Below are 23,392 nucleotides of genomic sequence, written 5' to 3'. Positions count from 1 at the left end.
CCCAAAAGTATTTGTCTAGTAGGAAAGATGAATTATAGCAATAAATCATATGTATTATTGGTCACCTTTAACCCAGGCCTGTACTCGTGATGCTGTGAAACGAAGAGTCTGTCTATGCCCGTGTTCTTTAGCTGTGTGAAATATATTACAGATTGGTTTTATGCTATGGGAGAATTTGTGTATATTAAAGTTCTTGCAGAAAGTCCCATCCCTCCAGATTTAATTACTGTGTATGAATTTTGTGAGCCTAGGAAATTAACGGGTCTGTATCTGTTCATGTGTTCTATAGTCTCGGAAATATACGAATGTTAGGTGTTGTGCTTTGGGAAAATTGCAGTAAATTGCTGATGTTATTGCAATTGTAATGCTTGCTGTTAAAGTCGCCTCTGTTCCAGTCCTTTGTTCGTGATGTTTTAAAATGTACAGATCTGATTCTTCCCCTGTGTTCTCTGCCTTAGAAAACTGATCACAGTTTGGTCTCGCTGCGTAGGACGACCATTGTAACATGAAGTTCTTGCATTTATATTCACCTTCCTCTTAACCTGGTTCTGTTCGTTGCTTCATTCGTGATGCCGTGTAATGAAGATGTTTGTGGCTGTTCGTGTGTTCTGTAGGCTAAGGTAACTGATCACAAAGTTTGGTCTCGTGACAGAAGTGAATTCCTGTCAGTCGAGGTTCTTGTCTATGTAGTTGCCCTCCTCTAGACTCGTAGCTGATCCAAGACTATAGGTATATTTGTGATGCTATGAAGAACTTGGTATATTTGTGATGCTATGAAAGGATGATGGCTGTTTCTGTTCCTGAGTTCTTCTAGTCTTGGAAATTCAATTCAAGTTTGAACTAGCTTTGTAAATAATAGTTATTTCGAAGTTCTTGCAGTTTTAATCGCTGTCCTCTTTACTCATCGTTATTCCTTAATTTTATTCGTAATCTTGTGACGTAGAGAGGTCTGTTTCTGTCCCTGTGTTCGTGTGGGTGGGTAGGGATAGTTGGGGGGGGGGTGTTTAGGGCGTGAAAAATTGATCACTTGTTGGTCATGTGTTTTGAGAGAGCTCCTGTAAATCGAAGTTCTTGCTGGAGTTACAAGTGTTTCTTTCTTTCATCATCTTTAATCCAAGTCTTAGTTGTTGATTTCAAGGGTTCTTTGGCTTGGATAATAGAGTACAGTTTAGTCTTTTGGTCTAAGAGATCTACTATGTATAAATCGAAGTTCTCGTTGCAGATATACGGTAAATATTTCTCTACTCGGTTACCTTCAGTTCAAGCTATTTTCGTGAAACTATCAAGGGAAGAGGTCTGTTTCTCCCCCTTCGTGTAAATCGAAGTTCTTGCAATGATAATCTCCTCTCTCCGTACTCGCCGCCAATCCAAGGTCTTCTTCACAACATCTTGGAGTGAAAAGGCATGTTTGAGTGTTGTTAAGTTATCGATAATTCATCAGTCAGTGCTCGAGATACGAGAGAACTATACTATAAAATGAAGCTCTTGTCGTTATTCTCCCTTCCTTCCTAATTCACCGCTAACGCAACATTCTCTTTCCTACTTTCTTGGAATGAAAAGGGGGTCCATTTTATTCAACCAAAGAAAATTCGTCGTAGCCTATGCCTGTGACTGAGGTGAAGTATTTTAGTTAGTTCTTTCAGTCGTAATAGATACCCTCTTTCCTCCCCGCCAAGCCGACATTTTGTACGGTACGTGACAGCGTGGAGCGAGGAGTGTTAGTGTCTTGTTTTGCCCTGGAAAAAAAAAAAAAAATCTAACTTGCACGCACGATTAAGGGGTTCTATGTATGTGTTACTTATGTAAGTCCCAATTTCAGATACATTAGGGTTGATGGCAGGACGACGGATCAAGCCATTACGACAGAAAGTGGTATTCTCCCGTTTAGACACCCAAATTTGAAGCTTATCTTGTATTTGACTGGCACTTCTAAACTCTTAAATCTAATGAGCCTCTGGAATTGTTCGAATAGTGGCTGATGTGGAAAATTATGGTCTGCGGTGTGTTTGACGAGCTATTCCTTCGTCGTCATGACACTGAATAACAGCTTTCGGTTTTGCGTGACCTTTATGTAGTTCGGGGATGTCATAGAAACAAGAATTCTTTGTTATCCTGAATTCCCCCAACAGGAAGAACTGTGTGACTTGATAAATATTGACTTTTTCATGGCCATAACAACTCTAGTATCCTGTTCTAGGTAAGATCATTTTTGATTTGATTTATTCATTCACTTCGTTACTAATTTATTTTAGCTGAGTGAGTTTTTCCCCTGGGGGTAGGGGGGTTTCAAGAATACTCCCCCAGTATCCCTGCTTGTCGTACGAGGCGACTAAAAGGGTTGGTGGTGGGTTAGTGCCCCACCCCGTAAAAAGAACTAACTAAAAAAGCAAATAAAGCGCCTCGGAGTATGGAAGCATGAAATTTTAATAGTGGTACCATTGCCGACTTATGACCTAGAAAACCCTAGTAATTCAACTTCAGCTTACGTCAGACAATATGTTCAGTTCAGATGGAGTCTTAGCAACCTGCGAGATTACTATAGCAGCCTGAATTGTCCCTCTGTCTGAATTGTCCCTCTGTCTGCTGTAAATATGCTGGGACGATTTCAGGAACATCTGCTGCAAATCCGATAAATTCTCTATGCAGTATACTTGTTCGAAGGGGAGAAGAGTGATTTATAAAACATGGTATAAAATGGTTGTCTCGTCTCCGTGGCAATCGACGTCCTTTTTTTTTTTTTTTTTTTTTATCCGTGTCACACTGCTGGGAGATACTTAGGAATATTATCTGTTATTTTACCGTTTCTCAGTTCAGCCCTTAGTGATTCTGGTTCGTGGTCTCATATGTTAGCACTAACTCCTGGGACTGCCTCTCAGCTAAATAAAATCGTCTGGAGTTAGCCGGAATAGAGTACTAGAGGGTTAATGGTGATCGTATTAACGCTGAGGTTCCTAGGTGAATAAGATCGACTGATGTTGGGAAAATAATGAGAGCGGCTATAAGACTCCCTAACATATTTTCCTTTCCTGTTTATATTTTTATCTGTTACATTGATATTGCATTGTAGGCTATTTCTTCAGTCTATGGCGATATATATAAAAAAAATGAAAATAACATGAAGAAAGAGTGATTAGGTACATCATTCAAAATAAAGCACAAAGTAGGTAGTACGGCGCCTGCTACAACCACAAGACTGCGGACTACTGTTCCCTTTTGTACTAGCGTCGGTGTCAGTAAAAAAAAGTATATACGGTGTAGCAAACTGAACTAACCACCATATCTTTTTTTCTTCATCTTCGCCTTCCTTCTTCTCCTGCTCTTTTTATTTTTAGGATATTTTGAGGCATACGTTAAAAAAAAAAATGAAAAAAATGTTTCCACACGTGCGCGTGTGCGCACTCTTGTGTGTATGCCAGCACAGAAGTAGGATGAAAATATAATGTACTTTCAAAGTTCCCGCACTCTACCGAAAATACGCAGTACCTGACCATACTGGGGAGGGTCATATCTTATATCTCTTCACAATTTGCCATTTCCGAAGTTTTACTTTTTTTTTTTTTACACATTATTTAAGTAAATGGGGAGTGCGTCGTCCTGTCTCGGCTACCTCCCTTTCCTTGGGGGAAGCAGCCTAGGTATATAGATAGATAGATAGATTATTTAAGAAGGCCGATTATCACATACCTGACACGTCCAAGATGTCACTTTTTACGGTTCCTAAAGGGCAAAGGGTCCATAACGCTGAGGAACACCATTCTCTGGCCCGTATTCTCGTCAGCTTGCTAGCATCCGTATCTCAACGATTTATTTTCCAAACAAGCCATTAACATCCTCGTTTTTGCTTCTTTTTTTCCTTTGTGTGTGTGTGTGTGTGTGTGTGTGTGTGTGTGTGTGTGTGTGTGTGTGTGTGGATATAGACTGCATGAATAACACACGAGAATATAGTAACGAAGTAGTCAGAAATGAACCTGTAAGGAAGGGGTGTTAGTAGCTCTAACCTCACGAGAATACCGCCCTCTGTCACTTACAAAATAATAAGCAAGGGTATGGATGTGGGAGGATGTTGCAGTGTAGGATGTGGCGTGGGTGTGGAAGTGTTTCGTTGCTGGTGTATTTGTAAGCGAGCGTCTGTGCATACTATCAAGGGGGAGAATCTGGGCAGTGTGAAGACAAACATGGATCGAAAAGCTACCTCACCCTCTTCAGTGTCCGCCTCCGATTAGGATCGTACATTTACCAGACAACGAAACAGAGTGCTAGAAGTGGTTGCCTTGGTTATTATAATTACTTTATTATTATTATTATTATTATTATTATTATTATTATTATTATTGTCATCATCATCATCATCATTATCGTCATTATCATCATTATTACTTTTTTCCGTGCGCTTCGGACTTGACCACCAGAAGTCTCGTTCATTAAAAAGGAAAAGGAGCGACAATAAAATTTGAACTTTTGTTTCCTTGTACTTTTGTTCCCAACGATGAATGGTGAATCGTTATGTCTTAATTATAACCTTTCTTAGACGTTTATAGGAACATGTGGATTAGAATGATATGCTGTATTATCAGTGGGATGGGAGGCTTCGTTGTCCCTCTTTCTGACTGATTGATTTTGCATTGAATACCCTTTTTCCTTTAGCATGGCCTGAAATTCCCGTCTCTCTATCTTAAATGCTGCGTTGTAGCAATAGACTAACACTAGAATATGATACTGGTCACGAAGAAATGCTATGGAATGGATGAAGACCAGCGGGATTGTCTTCTTTTACCACTGATGAAACAAGTTGCAATAGGACCAAAATCTGGGCCAAGTTAAGGTAAAAGTTCTATGGTTACGCCTCACCATGCTTACATCGTTTTCATATTGACGTTGTTTGCATGGTTGATACACGAGAGGATAATGAGCTGTAGAGTAAATCGCCAAGGAAATCTCCAATGCCGCCTTGAATATGGTCTATTGCCAGTCAGGGTGGCGTATCTTCAAACTCTGAGCATCGCATCACCGCCCTCACAGCTCTGTCATCCGGGTATAATTGTTCTTGCTTTATTCACACAGGTAACCCACATTTAACCCCATGACCGCAGTGAGATTGTTTGACCTGTATATAATTGCACTCTGGAAGTTGGAATAAAATGCAAAATTATTAATTCTCGACCCAAACGCTAATCCTGATAATTTTTTTTTACAGATTTTGTGGCCTGGGTATTTCTCAAAAGGTCATGGAGTCGTCTGGTATTAGCTGAAATTACATCCTCTAAAATCAATCTTTTTTTTTTTTTTTTTTTTCCGGCCTATCAACCATTGGGGCCGAAGCCCCTGGTTATTAAGGCCGTGTATATATATATATATATATATATATATATATATATATATATATATATATATATATATATATATATATATATCCATATATATATATATCCATATATATATATATATATGTATATACATTTAAACATCCAAATCAATCGACTACAGCATAGAAATTTATATGGAAGAGACTGCTAGGTGCTCTGCGCATTGGTCCGAATATCTGAGAGGCGGCAGGAGGTTTTGCGATCATACTATGCCACTAGGAGCTTATTGCAGTCACACCTATACCTTCAAATATTGCGGTCACCCCTACCTTCGGATATTGCAGCCACCCCTACCTTCGGATATTGCAGCCACCCCTACCTTCGGATATTGCAGCCACCCCTACCTTCAGATATTGTGGTCTTAGTAACCTTGGTCCGCTCCCCTATGATCGCAATGGATAATTATGGAAGTGGCTGTTTTTATGTGCACTTAGCCTTTTCAAATGCAGTGATTTTTTTTTTCCCCTTGCCTTCACCAAACTAATTCATTTAACTTAGAAAAAGCCTCCCGTACTGAGGGGGATAAAGAGAGTTATTGTTGTCCCCTTCAGTCTGAAAATTTTGTCCTGAGAAGAATAAAGACCTGTGGAGGCAGCGAGGATAAATCAAAAAATGAATAACTGAACGGAAATGATTAATAGACCGTCTTTCCGAAACTCCCAAACCCGGTTATTGTGTGTGTGTGTGTGTGTGTGTGTGTGTGTGTGTGTGTGTGTGTGTGTGTGTGTGTGTGTGTGTGTGTGTGTGTGTGTGTGTGTGTGTGTGTGTGTGTTTTCGTAACATCTGGGTGACATTTTCTCAGCATCTTGGATATTCTTTGTCTTCAGAATATACTGGGCTGAGAAGTTGTCTGACAGTAACCGGAATTAATAAAAGGTGTCGTCGCAGTCAGTCCTTTCAGTATCATGACAGGTTTCTCTCTCTCTCTCTCTCTCTCTCTCTCTCTCTCTCTCTCTCTCTCTCTCTCTCTCTCTCTCTCTCTCTCGTTTAGTCTTTATGCCTCCAGACTATTTTACTCAGGTTTAGAAAGGCGTTTAGTGGTAAAAGGAGTAGAAATAATTCACACCAAGAGCACTCAAAGAGTGCATACCTCCGCCGAGGCAGCACTACCACCCTATTTTGACCTTGGTCGTTGGCCCTTTTCGCCCAAAATTTAATAATTTCTACTGTTTACAAGTTAGTTAATTCTTAATTTGCCCTGTTACATGGATTTGGAGAATGTATACCTCTGCCAACTCCAATGAAATATTTTATTTATTCCAGCATCCTGATCTGGATCTACCTCAAAATCTAATCAACTCCTCCTTGACCCAGTGGCCACCTCTCCACAAGATTTCATTGAAATTTGATAATAACTGTTTGAGATACCTTATACACAAGTTGACAAACACAGCTTTGTTAGATGAGGTAAGAAAAACCAGCAGAAATACATTCCATATTAAATTTAATAACAAAAATATCATGCCATAGATCATAATGAACAGAACAGTAACACAAGAACAGAACGATTGAAAAAAAAAAAAACATAGCAAGAAAACAGCAACAGAAACCGGAAAAAGTAAACGGAGGCAAATATCAGCGCTACAAAAGTAGTTCGCCTTTGCTTGAAATTTCTCGCAAACAAGAACAAATGTTTTTTTTAATATTGATGTTCGTGGTAGTGTGGACCAATTAGAACTCTTTTGCCAAACATTCTTTCTCTGCCCTGTCATGATCACGAGTTCTCCAGCATTTTGCTCCAGGCAGACGATATTATTCAGATGTGAGTGGATGTAGGAGTCTGAGAGTGTCAATATATACTTTCCGGAAACGTCAGATGATTTTATTCAGCTGAGAGTGGTCCATTGGAGCCTGATCCTTTTTTCAGTTTATTATTTTTTTTATTAGTTCAGGGTGTCATATTTTGTTTAATATTTACATTTATGTGCGTGTAAATGTGTTTATACATATAACTTTAAAGCAGTGGTAACAACATGCTCTTGGTGTTTGCTACCAGGAAACAATAACTGATGGACTGTGTGTGAGTGTGTGATCATGGTTGTTTTGGTGGAGGTACTCTTTGTAGCTAATGGCTATTGTATGTTTTGCACTCCATGCTGTGCCTTCCAATGGGAATAATCTAACAGGCATCAGGCGAAGCTGGAGTTTTGTTAACCTCTAATAGCGCAGACAACAGCCACAGATGCCACTTAGAATATGCCTTTATCCTGACCCTTCATGTGTAATTTCAAGTTAACAGAACTGTAATTAGTTCACATGTGTGGCTGTATCACAGACATGTGCGTATAACACTCAAATTGCAAGATACCGGTATGGTATTTTGGGCTGAATAAAACCTTCCAGAAAAGAGGGACCCCACACCTTTGGGTATTTAATACTTGCTACTTCCAGCCGATTTTATTCAGTTTAAGAACACCCCTACCTTCCCAAGGAAAAAAAGGCTTCCGGAAATCTGGGAGATTACAGCCGCCGTCAGAAAAGTTCCGGCCAAGCTAAATAACGAGTTCTTTTCCGACTTTAACCAAATTTGGTTGGACGTTTGACAGACAAAGACCAATCATAATAGGATTGAGGGCAATAGGCCAAACGTCAAGGTTACAAGTATAGTTTAATCATGCGTTGTGATCTGAATCTCTAAAATACCGCTCTGAAAACGCATAGGTTTCATTAAAGGCTACCCCTTAACATCTTTTTTTAAAGGAAACTTCTCCAGCAGATGTAGAGGAAATTGTTATAACAGATGGGGTTTTGCATATGATGTGTCTAATGATAACACCGGCATTGTGCTTATATGTCGGGATAATATTTCGTTAAAGTACTAAATTTGTAAAAGTGTTATCCACACACACACACACACACACACACACACACACACACACACACACACACACACACACACACAGATAGATAGATAGATAGATAGATAGATTTGTGACTACACCAGGAAACTTCATGGTGAATGCAGTGTAATATTTTGCAATTCATTTTGAGCCCTTATAAAGTTTATGCAAATATTTCTAATTGGTAAATACGCATAATAGGTATACTACACTCCAGACCCTTTGCTAACCTACCCAAAACCAGGGTAACTCTCTCCCAAAAGTAGAAAACTCACTCACAAAACCCGTAAATAAGAACTCCACGAAGTTTGGTGCCGAAATTTCGAATATTAGTGGGAAAAATCGAGCGCTGGGCTGGACCAACTTGTACCTTTATCCAATATTTTAGCCTTCACCCCGCCCCTCGCACCCCCCCCACACACTTTGTTTTTTCTGTTATGTGTATCCCATCGTTTATTAAATGATTGATTTATTTACTGATTACTTTATTGGCTTATTTATTACTCAAAATTGTGTTTAAAAGCACTTTTTTGTGATACCTATCTATCGATCTGTCTGTTTATCTATATATCGATCTGTTGATCGATCGATCTATTTGTCTATCTGTCTTTCTATCTATGTCTATATATCTATCTCTATCTGTCTATCTATATCTATCTATCTATCCATCATTCGATAGATAGATAGATAGATAGATAGATAAACTGATGAAGGGAGATTTTAATTCAACGAAGTCTAAGGGGATGGCTGAAATGCTGAAAAGTGTTAAATCAAGCGGTGCTAAGCAAGTTTGGACTGAATTCTTTATAGCTTGAGTTAGATATTGTTTTATTGATGCTATTCATTACTAGTGGTATCTCCTACACTGAATAATAACCTCATTCTATCTTCTCCACTGCCTATGGCCTTCAATCTTTTAAATGAAACGTGTCCTGGCATCCCATGATGAAATGATCCTTAATCTGGCTTTCTTTTTAATTCGATTTTTAGAATGGACGAGTTTTGCTTGTTCTAAGCATTAGGGTGTATATTTTTTTCATAGAAAATATGGTAGTAACAACTGTAAACCAAAGAAGTTGTTATCGTGGTGAAATGGTGAATAGAAAGAGTGAGAGTTTGAATCAGTGTAGTAAAAATGTGGATCCCCCCCCCCCTGTTGTGCGTTGCCACCGACACGACCACTGTAATACAATATGCTGTTCCTGTGCCAGTGTGCCACCCTCCACACCCTCACTCCCTGTACCCTCACTTCCTGTCCACTCACTCTTCCCATCACCATTAACCCCAGCCTCTCACTCTCCTCTCTGTATTCTCTACGTTCTCCATCTCCCTCTTCCTCTTTCCCTATCCCTTCACCGCTCTCACCTCCCGTCCTCCTGACTCCCTCACCCCACTCCTTCATCCCACCAGCATCTCACTCCATCATACCCCCAGCCCTCCTTCCCTATTGCGTAGCTGTCGCCCCCTAATCGCTCTCATCCCGTCCCTTCATTCGTAATTTACCATTCTTCCATCCCCCTCTTCCTTTGCCCTTATCCACTCATAACCTCCATCCATTATTCCTGTCCCCCTCATCCCACTATCCTATCAGTTCATACCATCTCCTCGTCCTCTCACACTCCGTCATTCCTCTATTTCCACCCTTTCGTCCCTCTTTCCCTTCACTCTCATCCACTCATCTCACCAATCCTTCACTTCCATCCCCATCCACTCATTCCTTGCATCCCATTCTCTCTCTCTCTCTCTCTCTCTCTCTCTCTCTCTCTCTCTCTCTCTCTCTCTCTCTCTCTCTCTCTCTCTCTCTGTCACTCCGGTGTCCACCCCCTCACCCTCACCCCCTTACCCCGCACCTCATTTTCCCACCAGGAACAAGAGGGAGAGGTGCATTTTTTCGGCTTTTTTGTGTTTGTATTTTTCGCTTTTGGCAGAAACACAAGGATTTATACGCGGTGTAAAAAAACGCAGATTTAATTACGTTTTTTCTTTCTCATCGACACACACTCGTGCGCGCACGCACACACGCATGTACACACATTAACACAGACACATAAACACACACACACACACACACATGCACGCACATAAACACATCCACACACGCACACACATAAACACATATACAAACATGCACATATTTTCTCTCTGTCCTTCTTACACACACACACACACACACACACACACACACACACACACACACACACACATACACACACACACACACACACACACACACACACATACACACACACACACACACACACACACACACACATACACACACACACATACACACACACACACACACACACACACACATACATACACACACACACACACACACACACACACACATATATATATATATATATATATATATATATATATATATATATATATATGGTATATAACTACGTACAGACGATTTAGAGGTGATATATGTTACTGAAGGGGTGAACGTAAGTTCCCTATAGGCTAATACTAAAAGTCACTTCTAAGCTGAATGAAATCGTCTGAGAATAAAGAGAAATACGAAGAGTGTCACTGAATTAACAGAAAGAAGAAAGATAAAAATGGCATTAAAGTTAGAAGGGTTCCCAAATGTAAGTGTGTGTGTATGTATCTGTGTGTGTGTGTGTGTGTGTGTGTGTGTGTGTGTGTGTGTGTGTGTGTGTGTGTGTGTGTGTGTTATGACAGAGTATGTGGTGTTATTGTCTGTCCCATTTACTTATTACTTGTTATAGCTATTCTTTATTGAGATTTTTTTTGGACTGTATTGATTTTGATTTCATAATGTTTGCCCGTAGGTTTGTGTAGTGCTGATGCTCTCTCTCTCTCTCTCTCTCTCTCTCTCTCTCTCTCTCTCTCTCTCTCTCTCCCATCCCATACCTAACCTCTCTTTCTCTCCCTCACAGGTGCCGGATACCAAAACCCCACAAGAACATCCAGTCAAAGGAAGAGACTGCTGGAGTGGATAGGGGAAGGAGAAGGGGGTGGAGGGATTGGAGAGGAGAGGGAGAGGTGGCTGAGGGGGGTGAAGGAGAGAGGGGGAGGGGAGAGGGAGAGACAGAACAACACTCGAGTGGTAGCACAGGTCGGAGGCAGCGTCACCATAACCTGCGACACTCATAACCTTGGAAGACAGTTGGTGAGAATTTGGTTTGTGTTGGTGGTGGTGTTTGTAGATCAGTATCCCCTCTGCTTGTTCTCTCCCTCTCTCTCTCTCTCTCTCTCTCTCTCTCTCTCTCTCTCTCTCTCTCTCTCTCTCTCTCTCTCTCTCTCTCTCTCTCTCTCTCTGTTTTCCCCTTTTTTCTTCTTTTTATCCCTGTCTCTGTCTCTTTATGTCCCTGTCTTTACTTTTTCCCGTTTCCATCTTTCTCTCTTCCTGTCTCTCATTTCTCTCTTTCTGCTTCTCTCTCTGTTTCTCTCTTTATCATCGGTTCTGTGTTTATTTGTTTGGCTGTCTGTCTCTTTGTATCGTCGCTTTTATGGCTGGCTGGCTGTCTTTTGGCCATTGTGTCTCGAATCCTCCGTCTGTCTGTGTTTTGCTTATCTGTGTCTTTATCTTTGTGTTTGAAAATTATTGTTAGAAATTGTCCTAACTGTTTATTTACTTTTACAATCTTACCAGAGTGTTGTTAGGGACGTTATGTTGTTTTAGTGATGGTTGTAGTGTAGTCTATCCTCTGATTATTTTTCTTTTATATATTTTTTTCCTCTGCTTGTGTTATGTTTTCCTTGTCAGAATCTATGTTTTATCCTATGCTCGTGCTTCCGCCCCTTCCCCCCTTTTTTTTAATCTTTGTTTTTTTCTCCATGTGTGCTTCTGTCTCTCGTCTGTGTCTGTCAGTCTGCATGGAATAAACTGTGCCCAGGTATCTAAACTAACAATGTATCTCTCTGTCTTTTACATTTCTCTGTAGTGTGTCCGCTTACCTGTACAAGTATCTAACTTGTATGAACAGATAAAATCTTCGATCCCCTTGACCGATATAAGATAAAATGTTAGAATAAAATTTTCTTTTCGCTTTGAAAATTTGTAACTGCATGAAGAAGAAATTACATTGAAAAATTCGGCACCCTCATTGCTTAGTATTTCCTACAAATATAAACCTTACTTACGACGGAGAATTCACAGTAAAAATGTCTATAAATTCTGGCCTTGGATTCTTGTTAGTTCCTTCTGGTGTAAAGTTTAGTGTTCCTTTATTTGGGTGAAACAGCTTACATTTTAATTTAATAAATAAATGATATGGAAACGTTGGTATGGGAAGGGGAATGGGGGAGTGAGGAGAGGGGGAATGAGGAAGGGAGGGCAGGGAGAATGAGGGGAGTGAAACTGTGTGGCGGGAGGGTAGTGGGGACGAGTTTAGTTAGTTATATATGTACACGGATTTATACCTGTCGATTCCACATGCTATTAAGGCAGATGACCACCGTGGGAATAAGATTTGAGGAAGGAAGGACCTCCGACTTACACTTTCGTTCCTTGGGATGAGAAAAAGACAGGGGAGGAGAGTGGGGAAGGGTAGTGGAGGTGGGAGAGGAGACGAGAGAAGAGGAGGGGGAGGGGAGGATTGTGAGAGTGGTGGAGGATGCGAGAAAGGAGGAGGGGGGAAGGGTGAGGATGTGGTGAAGAAAGGGGAGGGGGGGGAGATGCTGGCAATGGGAGAGAGGAGGGGGAAGAGGAGACGGGAGGAACGATAGTGGTTAGTTGGGGAAGACGAGGGGATGGTGAAGGGGTGGTAGTTGATGGAGGGAAGGAGGATATTGGCGATGTTGGGGAAGGGATGGGGAAAAGCAGTAGTGAGGAGGGAGAGGGTTGTGGGTAGGGGTTGGGGGGGGAAAGGGAAGGGAGTGAGGTAGGACTCGGGGTACCAGGAGGGGGGGAGAAAAGAGGGGGAAAGCGATTGGGGTGGTGGAGAGGGAGGGAAATGGAGAAGGCAGAAGTGGGCAAAGGAAGGGGGAGAAGGAAAGGGAAGGGGGGAGTCTAGTGGGGGAGGGGAGGGAGAGGTGGAGTGGGAGGGGTAGGGGAGGGGAAAGGGTAAGGGGAAAGCAGGCGGTGGAAAGTTCTCCTGATGGATGACGGGGCAGGCTGGGAGGAAATATGGAAGGCCAACTTATTTACCAAGAAGACCTTTTTTTAGGAATGTTTTTAGGGATGCTTGTTGTTGTTGTTGTTGTTTCCATATTGTCTGGTGTGTGTGTGTGTGTGTGTGTGTGTGTGTGTGTGTGTGTGTGTGTGTGTGTGTGTGTGTGTGTTTTGTAGTTCTAGATTAAGTTAGTTTTTGCTTTTGTTATTTAGATTTCCCTTGTTCGTTGATGTGTTTTTTTCTCGTTTTTTTTTTATTTATTTATTGCTGTCTGTTGCTTGTTGCTGTTTGATATTGTTTGCATATGTTTTGTTTGCTGTTTGTTGTTTGTCCTCGTATTTTGCTTGATTTGTTATTAGTGTTTGTTTTTTGTATTGTGTGTAGAAAGCTTGGTTGCCTTTTTTTCATTTTTTCTTCCTGTTTTTTGGGTTTTGTTACTATTATTGCAGCATTTTTTCGTTTCCTCTTTTTTGTGTGTGTTCTGATGGACGACGGGACAATGTGAGAGGACATGGTAAGGAGAGTTGATATTCTTTTAGCAAGAGAGAGAGAGAGAGAGAGAGAGAGAGAGAGAGAGACAGAGACAGACAGACAGACAGACAGAGACAGACAGACAGACAGACAGAGGGGAGAGAGAGAGAGAGAGAGGGGTGGGGGGATTTTATGTAAGCTGCTTGTTCCTAAAACTTTTTTACCCTCTCCTTGACAGTGTCAGAAGAGGGTGTTGCTATCACTGAGATCAATAGGTGTCCGTCCGTAGAGCTGGGCGGCAGGGAGGCTGGCCAGGCATAGAGGTTTCGTTTCTGAGCCAGCCTCAGGAAGTATTCACTTTAGGGTCATGAAATTTCACATAGTTATGTGTCTTATAACGAACGAACTGGTGCCTTTTGACAGGTAGAATGCTGTGTCTTCAGTAGTTTTTTTTTTTTTTTTAACTGAAAAACGTTAAAAAATCAAGAGATTTCAATGAGACCAGCGCAAGGAATCTGAAGGGCCCATGTTATGTGTCCTCAAGGCGTTCTCCTTAAGCCCACCTTTAAAAGACAAGATTTGGGGGGAGGGGAGATGAGGGCCATTATGCGCTTAGTTAGGTGTGCAGGGAGGTGGGGGGTATGTGCTTGATGAGATGGAGAGTTGCAACAGCCTGGTGTTGCTTATGTTTTATTACTACCTTCAGACGATGTTATGGCTAAGAGTGACTGTGATTGTTCAGTAAATACTGTCCCCTCCCACCCCCATTCTCTGTCTCTGTCTCTCTGTTTGTCTGTCTGTCTGTCTGTCTCTCTCTCTCTCTCTCTCTCTCTCTCTCTCTCTCTCTCTCTCTCTCTCTCTCTCTCTCTCTCTCTCTCTCTCTCTCTCGTTCTCTCTCACAACAGTAACCGTACACTACTGTCCCTGTTTTCAAGTTTGATACCCGAAGCAGGGAGGCTTAGAGGTAATGGAGGAGGGAGGGAGAGAGAGAGAGAGAGAGAGAGAGAGAGAGAGAGAGAGAGAGAGAGAGAGAGAGAGAGAGAGAGAGAGAGAGAGAGAGAGGAGGAGGAAGGGGGGGAGGGTGCGGCAGGAGAGGAAAGAAATAAAAACCGGTAATGGAAAGAAGGGGAAAAAAGACTGCAAGAAAATGAGGGAGAAAGCAACAGAGTGATAAAAGGAGTGAGTGGAAAACTGTGATACCGGAGTTACGCAGACAATGACGGAGAGAAGAGCAAGGAAAGCACATTGAGGGAAGACATGGGAAGGAGGTGAGGAGGAGAGTGAGGTACAGAAATAAAGAAGAGGGAAGAAGGTATAGAAGTGATAGAACGAGAAGAGAGGGCAAAGAATGAAGTCTAAGAGGAGGAGGATGAAAGACCTGAATAAGGAAAGTTGGAAAAGGGAAGAAATGAGTAAAGGGTGTGAAAAAAAGTGAAGTATTGAGAACTAGGTAAGAAGGAACGAAGGAAGAAAGAAAAAATACTAATAAGAAGAAAAGGCAAAGAAGGAGTAATCGGGCAGACGTAAGGTGAAAAAGGAATTTAGAATGAGAGGAAAAGTGAGGAGGAGGAGGAGAAGGAGGAGGAGAAGGAGGAAAAAGATAAGGAAGAATAAAGAAGGATTTAGGAAGAGAGGAGGAGGAAGAAAAGGAAGGCAAAGAAGGGCTAATAAGGAGGAGATGATGGGGGGATGGGACAAGGTATGCAAGAAACGGGAAGAAGTAAGAAAAAGTTGGAAAAGGAACGAGATATAGAAGAGTGAAGGAGAAAGATGGAAGAAGAGGAAGAAAAAGATTGCTTGATGAAAAAAACAAAACAAAAAAAAACAGAGAAAATATGGGACGAGAGAAAGAAGACTTTTTTTAGTGAGGGATAATTAGAAGAGGACCGACGTTTGAAATTTAGGAGAAAGAGAGAGAGAGAGAAAGAGAGAGAGAGAGAGTCGAAGGAGGAGGAGTTATGGAATGGTTGATGGGAGATAAAAAAAAAAAAAAACATTAGGAAGAGGGAAAAAGTTAGGAAGGGACAGAAATATCAAATGCTGAGGGAGGGAGAGGCGAAAATTCGTAGTAGAAGAGATGGAAAAAATGAGAAGTAAGTGAAGGTAGAGGGAACGTGGGTAAGTAGGTAGGTAGGTAGGTAGTAGACGGATAGCCTACGTAAGAAGGTAGATAACCCGGTAGGCAGCTAAGGAGGGAGGGAGGGAGGGAGGGAGGGAGGGAGGAAGGGAGGGAGGGAGGAAGGTGGATGGAGTTGGTTAGGTAGGTAGGTAACTGGGGTAGCTTGGTAGATAAGAAGATATGTAGGTAGGTATATCAGGTGGCCAATTGTGTAGGTACTTGGAAGGTTGATAGACTGATAGGTAAGTAGGTAGGTAGGTAGCCTTGTAAGTATATAGGGCTGATTATTATGAAGGAAAGGAATTTGGGGAAATAAATTTTAGAGTTAATTAAGGGGAGAGAAAATGTGAGATAATGAGAGTTGAGGTGGTAGGGGTCTGAGAGAGAGAGAGAGAGAGAGAGGTGAAATGCTGAAAATATTCCCGTGGCGTGGTATCAGGAGAGATGTGATGTTGGAAGTGGTGTCATTGCAGAGGTGGTGGTGTTGGGAGGGCGAGTTGGAGCATCACGGAACACTGAATTTTGGAAGTTTTAATGCAAAGATCTGGCCACTGGTTACCCTGGACTGAGGGATGGGGAACACTGGCACGGGAGTGGAACGTGGTGGTGGAACGTGACGGTGGAACATGAAGAATGGAACATGGGGCGGAATATAAGCGTAGGAGGAGTGTACTATGGACGGGTGTGAGGTGGAACATAGGGATGGAAAATGAGGGGTAGAACTTGAAAGGTGAAACGTGAAATGAATTAACTGAAATATTATCTCATTCTCCCGCCACCCTATAATAACAACACTCTCTCGTCTTCAAACTGTCCTCTTTCTCTACTACTCTCCCTTTACCTAATCCCTCTCCCCGTCTTTCCCCTCTTTCACTTACCCTTCTCTTTATCTCTTCCCTTCCACCCTCCCTGCCCACCCTCTCACATTTCCTGCCTTCATCAATACTCCCTGCCTGTCCCGTGCCTCCATACCTAGTCTCTTCCTACCTCCCCTACTCTCTGCCTACCTTCCCTACTCTCTGCCTACCTTGCATTTCTCAATCTCCTGTCTCGCTGTATATCCCTTCCGCCTATCCCTCACCTCTCTCCTTGTTCCTTACCTTCCTGCTCCCCTCCCCACAACTTCCTTAAAATCCCTACCCGTCCCTCTCCCGGTCTGCTTCCTACTGTCTGTACCTACCTTCCTACTTCCTCACTACCACCTCCTTCACTTTACCTCCCTCTTTTGCTCTCTTCCTACTTCCCTCCCTATTATTTCCTTGTTTTTTCTTCCTTACATCTTTCTTTCACACCTTACACTACCTGCCTATCACTTCCTTATTTATTCCTCACTACCCTTCTTCCTTCCTACCCCTACTGTTTTCCTACCTATCTCCCTGCTTTCCTCCCTAGCACTTCCTTGTTTATCTCTCACGTTACTCCTCCCTTTCTATTGCATACTGCCTTCCTATGTCTTTCCCTCTGATTTCTCTGTTTCTCTCTTACCATTCTGAATAGGGTGAGTCTGAAGGTGAGCCTGAAAGTGAAAATGAAGATGTAAGGTAATTAAGTTAGTTCCCGTTTAGTACTGAAGGAAATGAAGAACTAGAGTATGAGAAAAACAGTTTAGGCAGACAGTTCAGGCAGACCCCGTCCAAGGCAGTGAAATCAAGCGAAGTATAGGAATAGAATGGAGGTCCTTTGCCTTACTAATTACCTACATGAAGGATAAGCAACTACCATTCTGCCCAAAGAGATGGTTGTATAATCAATGTACCCTTCCCATTTTAACAAAGCGAAGTCCATCATATTCCTGGAACGTAAACGGAGGTGTGTTCGGAGAGAAATGGAAAGGATAATGTTAGTGATTCGCACGAAGAGATGAAAAGAGAGCTTCCTGGATAAGGGTACGGACGAAAACAGAGAATATAATCAGTACTGTACAGGCAAAAAGCATAAATGGATGTGGGCAGGTGACAGGTCGCGTCCACCGTAGAAAAGATGACAGATGGACAGCCAGGGTGGTGGAGTGGCAGCCCAGTGACAGGGCATGAGGAAGAGGCAGGCAGAGGACGAGATGACCAGATGAGACGTGGAGATTCGCTGGGACTGGATGCGACACGCTAACGGCCTGTCAGAGTGGAAAAAGATAGGTAGAGCCTTTGTCCTGCAGTGGATTAACTCAGGCTGATGATAATGGTTGATGGTGATGATTTTACGTTGCTACAGAGCCTTTACCTACCTTTCTACATCCCTGCCTACCCTGTTACTTTCCTACCTGCCTCCCGATAAGCTACTAACCTGGGCACATGGTCATCCCCTCCTGCAGGTGTCGTGGCTGAAGAGGGCAGAGACGGAGTACATCTTGACGGCTGGACTGGCTACCTACACCTCCGACGACCGATTCTCAGTCACACACAATGCTACCTATGATGTAAGTGGCAGAAAGAGAGAGAGATTTGAACACATAATAAAAACAGTAAAGATAATTGTTATATGTAGAGAATTTTGACCTTAGAGTTTTGTAAACAGTAACGATGATTGCCATATCTGGAGAATTTTGACCGTAGAGTTATGTAAACAGTAAAGATGCTTGTCATATCTGGAGAATTTTGACCGCAGAGTTTTGTAAACAGTAAAGATGATTGATACCTGGAGAATTTTCACCGTAGAGTTTTGTAAACAGTAAAGATTCCCATATCTGGAGAATTTTGACCGTAGAGTTTTGTAGTTTCTTCAGGTATAGCCCATGATTATTTTTTTTAGCATACGATAGAGAAAATATAAGAATAACAGTACAGCAGCAACAACACCAATAATAATAAACATTTTCAAGATCTTTTTGCCCCTCCATACAATGTCTGTAACATTTTTTACCTTGATATATTGTATTCAGCCTACACGAGACGCCATAAGAGGCCTGAAGATCTCCATTACACCTTTAGTACCACGATGTCTCTTGTTTACGCTTCATTTTCTCTACATTCGGACCATTTTATGTAACTTATGAATCGCTGGTACTTACTGGGATTTTATTGGGGTTATATTTGGGTGTTATTGGGATTTATTGTGTCTGGGGGATTTATTTGATTTTTATTTGGGATTTATTGTCTTTATTTGGATTTATTATGGGGATTTATTTAAGTTTATTGAGATTTATTGCATTTTTATTTAGATTAATTGTGATTTATTGGGATTTATTGGATTTATTTGGATTTATTGGTGTTTTATTTGGATGTATTGTTTTTTATTGTGATTTATTGGGTTTTATTGGGATTTAATGGATTTTTATTGGCATTTATTGTATTTTTATTGTGATTTATTGAGGTTTCATTGAGTTCTATTGGGATTTATTAGGGGTGACTGGGGTACGCTGGATTAATCTCGTCGTTGTCTTTCAGCTATGGTCCCTCAGCATCAGGGGGGTGAGGCTGTCAGACGCAGGGGTGTACGAGTGTCAGCTGTCTACCCATCCCCCTACCTCACTGTTCTTCAGGCTTCAGGTGGTAGGTAAGTAGGGAAGAGGGAGAGAAGGAGATAGGTAAAGGAAGGAACAGGAAGGGAGGACAGCAGGAGAGAGGGAGATAGGTAAAGGAAGGAGGAAGGGTGTAGAGAGAGAGGTAGATAGGTAAGGGAAGAAGGGAAGCAGGAGAAGGAAGGGGGGAGTGGAGGGAGAGAGGAAGATAGGTAAAGGAAGAAGGGAAGCAGGAGAAGGAAGGGAGAGTGGAGAGAGAGAGGGAGATAGGTAAAGAAAGAAGGGAAGCAGGAAAAGGAAGGGAGAATGGAGGGAGAGAGAGAGAGAGAGGGATATAAGTAAAGGGATGAGGAAGGACGTAGAGAAAGTCAGAGAGGGAGGTAGGTAAAGGAAGGAGGGAAACAGGAAAAGGAAGGGAGGACGGAGGGAGAAAGGAGATAGGTAAAAGGAGAAGAGAAACAGAAAGTAGAAGGAAGGACGAAGGAAGGGAGGGAAATAAGTACAGGAGGGGAGGGAAACGGAAAGGAAGGATGGAGGGGGAGAGTAAGACTGGTCAAGGAAGGAGGGAAACAGGAAAAGGAAGGGAGGACGTAGCAAGACGGGGAGAGGGAAACAGGAAAAGGAGGGATGGAAGGACGGGGGGAGAGAGTGAGATAAGTAAAGGAAGGATGGAAACAGGAAAAGAAAGGAAGGACGGAGGAAAGGAAGGGATGGAGGTAGAGGGAGTCATATCCTGGACTATAAGAGTATTATTTATATATCCATTCCTTTACGTTTCTGCTCCTTAGGATGGAGGTTGTAGGCATGTAGCGGGGGAGGGAGAGGAAAAGAGAGGGAGAGAGGGAGACAGAGGAATGGAAGGAGGGAGGGAGGGGTTGTCAGAGGCAGATAGACAAGATTATAATGCAAGGGCAGGAGAAGGGAAGTGAAGGAGAGTAGGGAAGGAAAGAAGGATGGAGGGATAGGAAAGGGGAGAGGAAGAGAAAGGTGAAGGGAGGAAGATGTGTAGTGGGAGGAGAGGAGATAGTTAGAGGAGGGAAGAAAGGAAGGGATGGAGGTAAGAGTGTGAGTGTGTGAGCTGCCTACCCATTCCCCATTTCACATGGTACGTTCACTGTTTCAAAACGTGCAAACGATAAAGTACGAAGATGCTTTTTTTACCTAGTGCATGTCTGTACCTACCTGCCTTCCTTCCTACTTACATACCTACCTATCAACCTACCTTCGCACAGAGTCGCGTGCAAATCATCTTGGTAGCTTATATCGGCCTAGGTCCCAGTCTCCTCCTCCACTGCATGGTACAGCAGGCCACACAACTACATCTAACTACCTACCTACCAATTAATCTATCCATCTACTCATATAAGCCATCCACCATCCTATCTACCTATCTACCTAGATATCTTAGTATCTACCTACCTACCTACTTACCTCTTTATCTATCCACCCACCTACCTAGTAACCTTTGTGTCCAGCTACCAGTCTGGCTATATTTGTTTCTTTCTATCTACGTACCTCTCTGTCTATCTGCCTACCTATCTACTTATCTTCTTCCCTCTCTGTTTGCCTCCGTGCCTACAGAGCCCCGTGCCATGATCCAGGGTCAGCCCACTATCGTCGCATACATAGGTCGCAGCCTCCGCCTCCACTGCACCGTCCAACACGCCACCCACCCACCTCGCTACGTCCTCTGGTACCACAACGACACCCTCCTGGACGCGGGCGTGGGCTTGGGCGTGGGCGTGGGCGGGGGTGGGCGCGTCAGAGTGAGGAGCCACCGGTTTGCCAGCACTTTGACCATCGCTGGGGTGGGCTGGGGTGAGGCCGGGGTGTACAGGTGTGAACCCCATCTGGCCATACCTGCCTGGCTCACGGTCAAGATGGTGGGTGAGTGTTTGCAGGTGGATTTTTATTTACTGTTTTTTCTCTGTCTCTGTCTGTCTGCCTGTTTTTCTACTTACGTCTGTCTGTCTACCTGTTTTTCTACTTACGTCTGTCTGTCTGCCTGCCTGTCTTTCTACTTCGGTCTGTCTGTCTTTCTGTTTCTGTCTCCTGTCTGTCTGCTTGTCTGTCATTTTTTATACCTGTTTGACTGACGGTCAAGGTGATGGATGAATGTTGAGAGGGGAATTGTGTGTGTGTGTGTGTGTGTGTGTGTGTGTGTGTGTGTGTGTCTTTCAGCTTTTGTCTCTTTTTTGCTTGTCTGTCTATCTGTTTGTCTGTTTCTCCTGTCTAGCTATACTTGCTTTCCTTACAGTCAAGATGGTCGGTAAATGTTGAGGAGTGGTTTTGTATTTAGCGTTTTTATATCTTTGTCTGCTTTTCGGTCTGTCTGTTTGTCTGTCTGTTTGTCTATCAATGAACTTGACATGATTGTGGCTGTACGTACTGGAGTGTGCATACAATACATCTACAATGTTCATCATAAATATTTAAATATTTGCATTTTTTATGCATATCTCACATGTAAACTTAAATACCCACTCATCTAGCCAACCACAGAATGACCCCAACTGTGTGCGCACTGTCATCTCCTTTTTCTGCACACTACAGAACGGCCAAAAGCAGCAGGCACGGCAGACGATGAGGCTCTGAGGAGAGCAGAAGTGGTGTTTTCAAGTGCTTCTTTGCCCACTCCGTCCGCACTTCTCCTCTTCGTCCTCCTGGCTTCAGCTTTACCGACGGACGAACTGCGAACCAAAGGAGGTCGTGCTTTGTCGATGTACGGACACTGGAGACAGAAGGTTGTGTCTGCACTCAGATTATCACTAACATACCTCAGTTCTCTGCCTGTAACCACACTGTCAGCAAAATGGGATATTGCCTCGATAACTGGAGGTCTGTGGGATATGGGTAGACTAATCAGAACGTTCCTGCTGTCAGTGGAAGGTGTACTATCAATGTTCAGAACGTTGCTAGTGTCACTGGTAGACTTGCTATCTCTATTTACACATCCTTACACCAGCAGACTCTCTTTGGTAATGGTAGTGATTTTAAAGGTAATATGGGGTTCGTTCTGGAGTGGTCAACCATGCCTCTTACTAACACTGGTCGATGGTGTACTATGCAGGTGCGGTGTAAGGATGGTGGATGGTACATGGTCGTTACTATGATGGTCTCTGGTGTGGACATTGGTGTGTAGCTTGTTGGCATGTTATAGTAATAAGATTAATGAGACTTGTTATTTTGAAAGAGTAATTTTAACTTGAGTTCATAATAGATATTATTCTGAAAGAGTAAGTTTAACTTGAGTACCTTGCTTAGTACTGATTAATCTGATTTAACACAAACTAAACCAGAATCATTCATAGCAACTTAACTTACCCTGGCCCCAGTTAACCTACCATTTAACTTAACCTCACCAGACACAGACAATCCTTTTTATATGGCCTCGACCAACATGAGGAAAGGTAAATTAAGGCTATCATCCTGTCCTCAAGGATAATGCCCTATCTTGCACTAGGCCTCATACGATCTGGTACACCTACCAGTACAGATTAAGGCAGAAAGTTAAAAACACTGAACAAGACACCTATATTGTAGATACCGACTGAAGTAAGACATTAAAATTTTGGCTGGAAACTTGGATCTCCAGTGATGTTTGCCCAAGTTTAAGGATTTGCAAATTACATATGTATCTCAAGTGAATTTACGTTATATATATATATATATATATATATATATATATATATATATATATATATATATATATATATATATATATATATATATATATATATATATATATATATATATATACTGTACTTCACGTTTATAAAAAGTTGTAAGAGAACATAGACGTTTGCAACTGCTATTCTTTTCTCTTGGTTTGCTACATGCGATACAGATGGAATATGGATAATTTAGTGACATCTTGTTTCAGTTTGGAGCGATGTCGACAAGAATATTCAGATTTATTTGTTTATTATTTGTCTTGCTTCTATTCATTTGGAAATACTTTCCTAGTCGCACCACATTTTTTATTAACACTGTCCGAAACATGTATTTATATTTTTGTTTTGATTTTCATTTATAGTTTGTTGCCATAGGAGTAG

The 23,392-nt window shown here is 42.2% G+C and overlaps 1 protein-coding gene across 1 annotated transcript in view; it reads left to right on the top strand.

Annotated features, from left to right (window-relative positions):
• LOC145391355 (uncharacterized) overlaps positions 1-22,479 on the top strand; it is a 31,853-nt gene extending 9,374 nt beyond the window's left edge. Inside the window, exons 3-8 of the mRNA XM_080265953.1 lie at positions 11,116-11,348; positions 18,192-18,296; positions 19,264-19,372; positions 20,919-21,224; positions 21,891-22,081; positions 22,306-22,479. Coding sequence (XP_080122079.1) covers positions 11,116-11,348; positions 18,192-18,296; positions 19,264-19,372; positions 20,919-21,224; positions 21,891-22,081; positions 22,306-22,479 — 1,118 coding nt within the window. The remainder of the gene's footprint in view (positions 1-11,115; positions 11,349-18,191; positions 18,297-19,263; positions 19,373-20,918; positions 21,225-21,890; positions 22,082-22,305) is intronic.
• Positions 22,480-23,392: the final 913 nt, after the last annotated feature.

The sequence above is a fragment of the Coenobita brevimanus genome, chromosome 18 (genome assembly GCF_032717465.1).
Source record: "Coenobita brevimanus isolate Jiangsu-jjx chromosome 18, ASM3271746v2, whole genome shotgun sequence".
NCBI lineage: Eukaryota > Metazoa > Arthropoda > Malacostraca > Decapoda > Coenobitidae > Coenobita > Coenobita brevimanus.
Note: the sequence above shows the minus strand (reverse complement) of the source record. Positions and strands in the feature narration are given on the sequence as shown.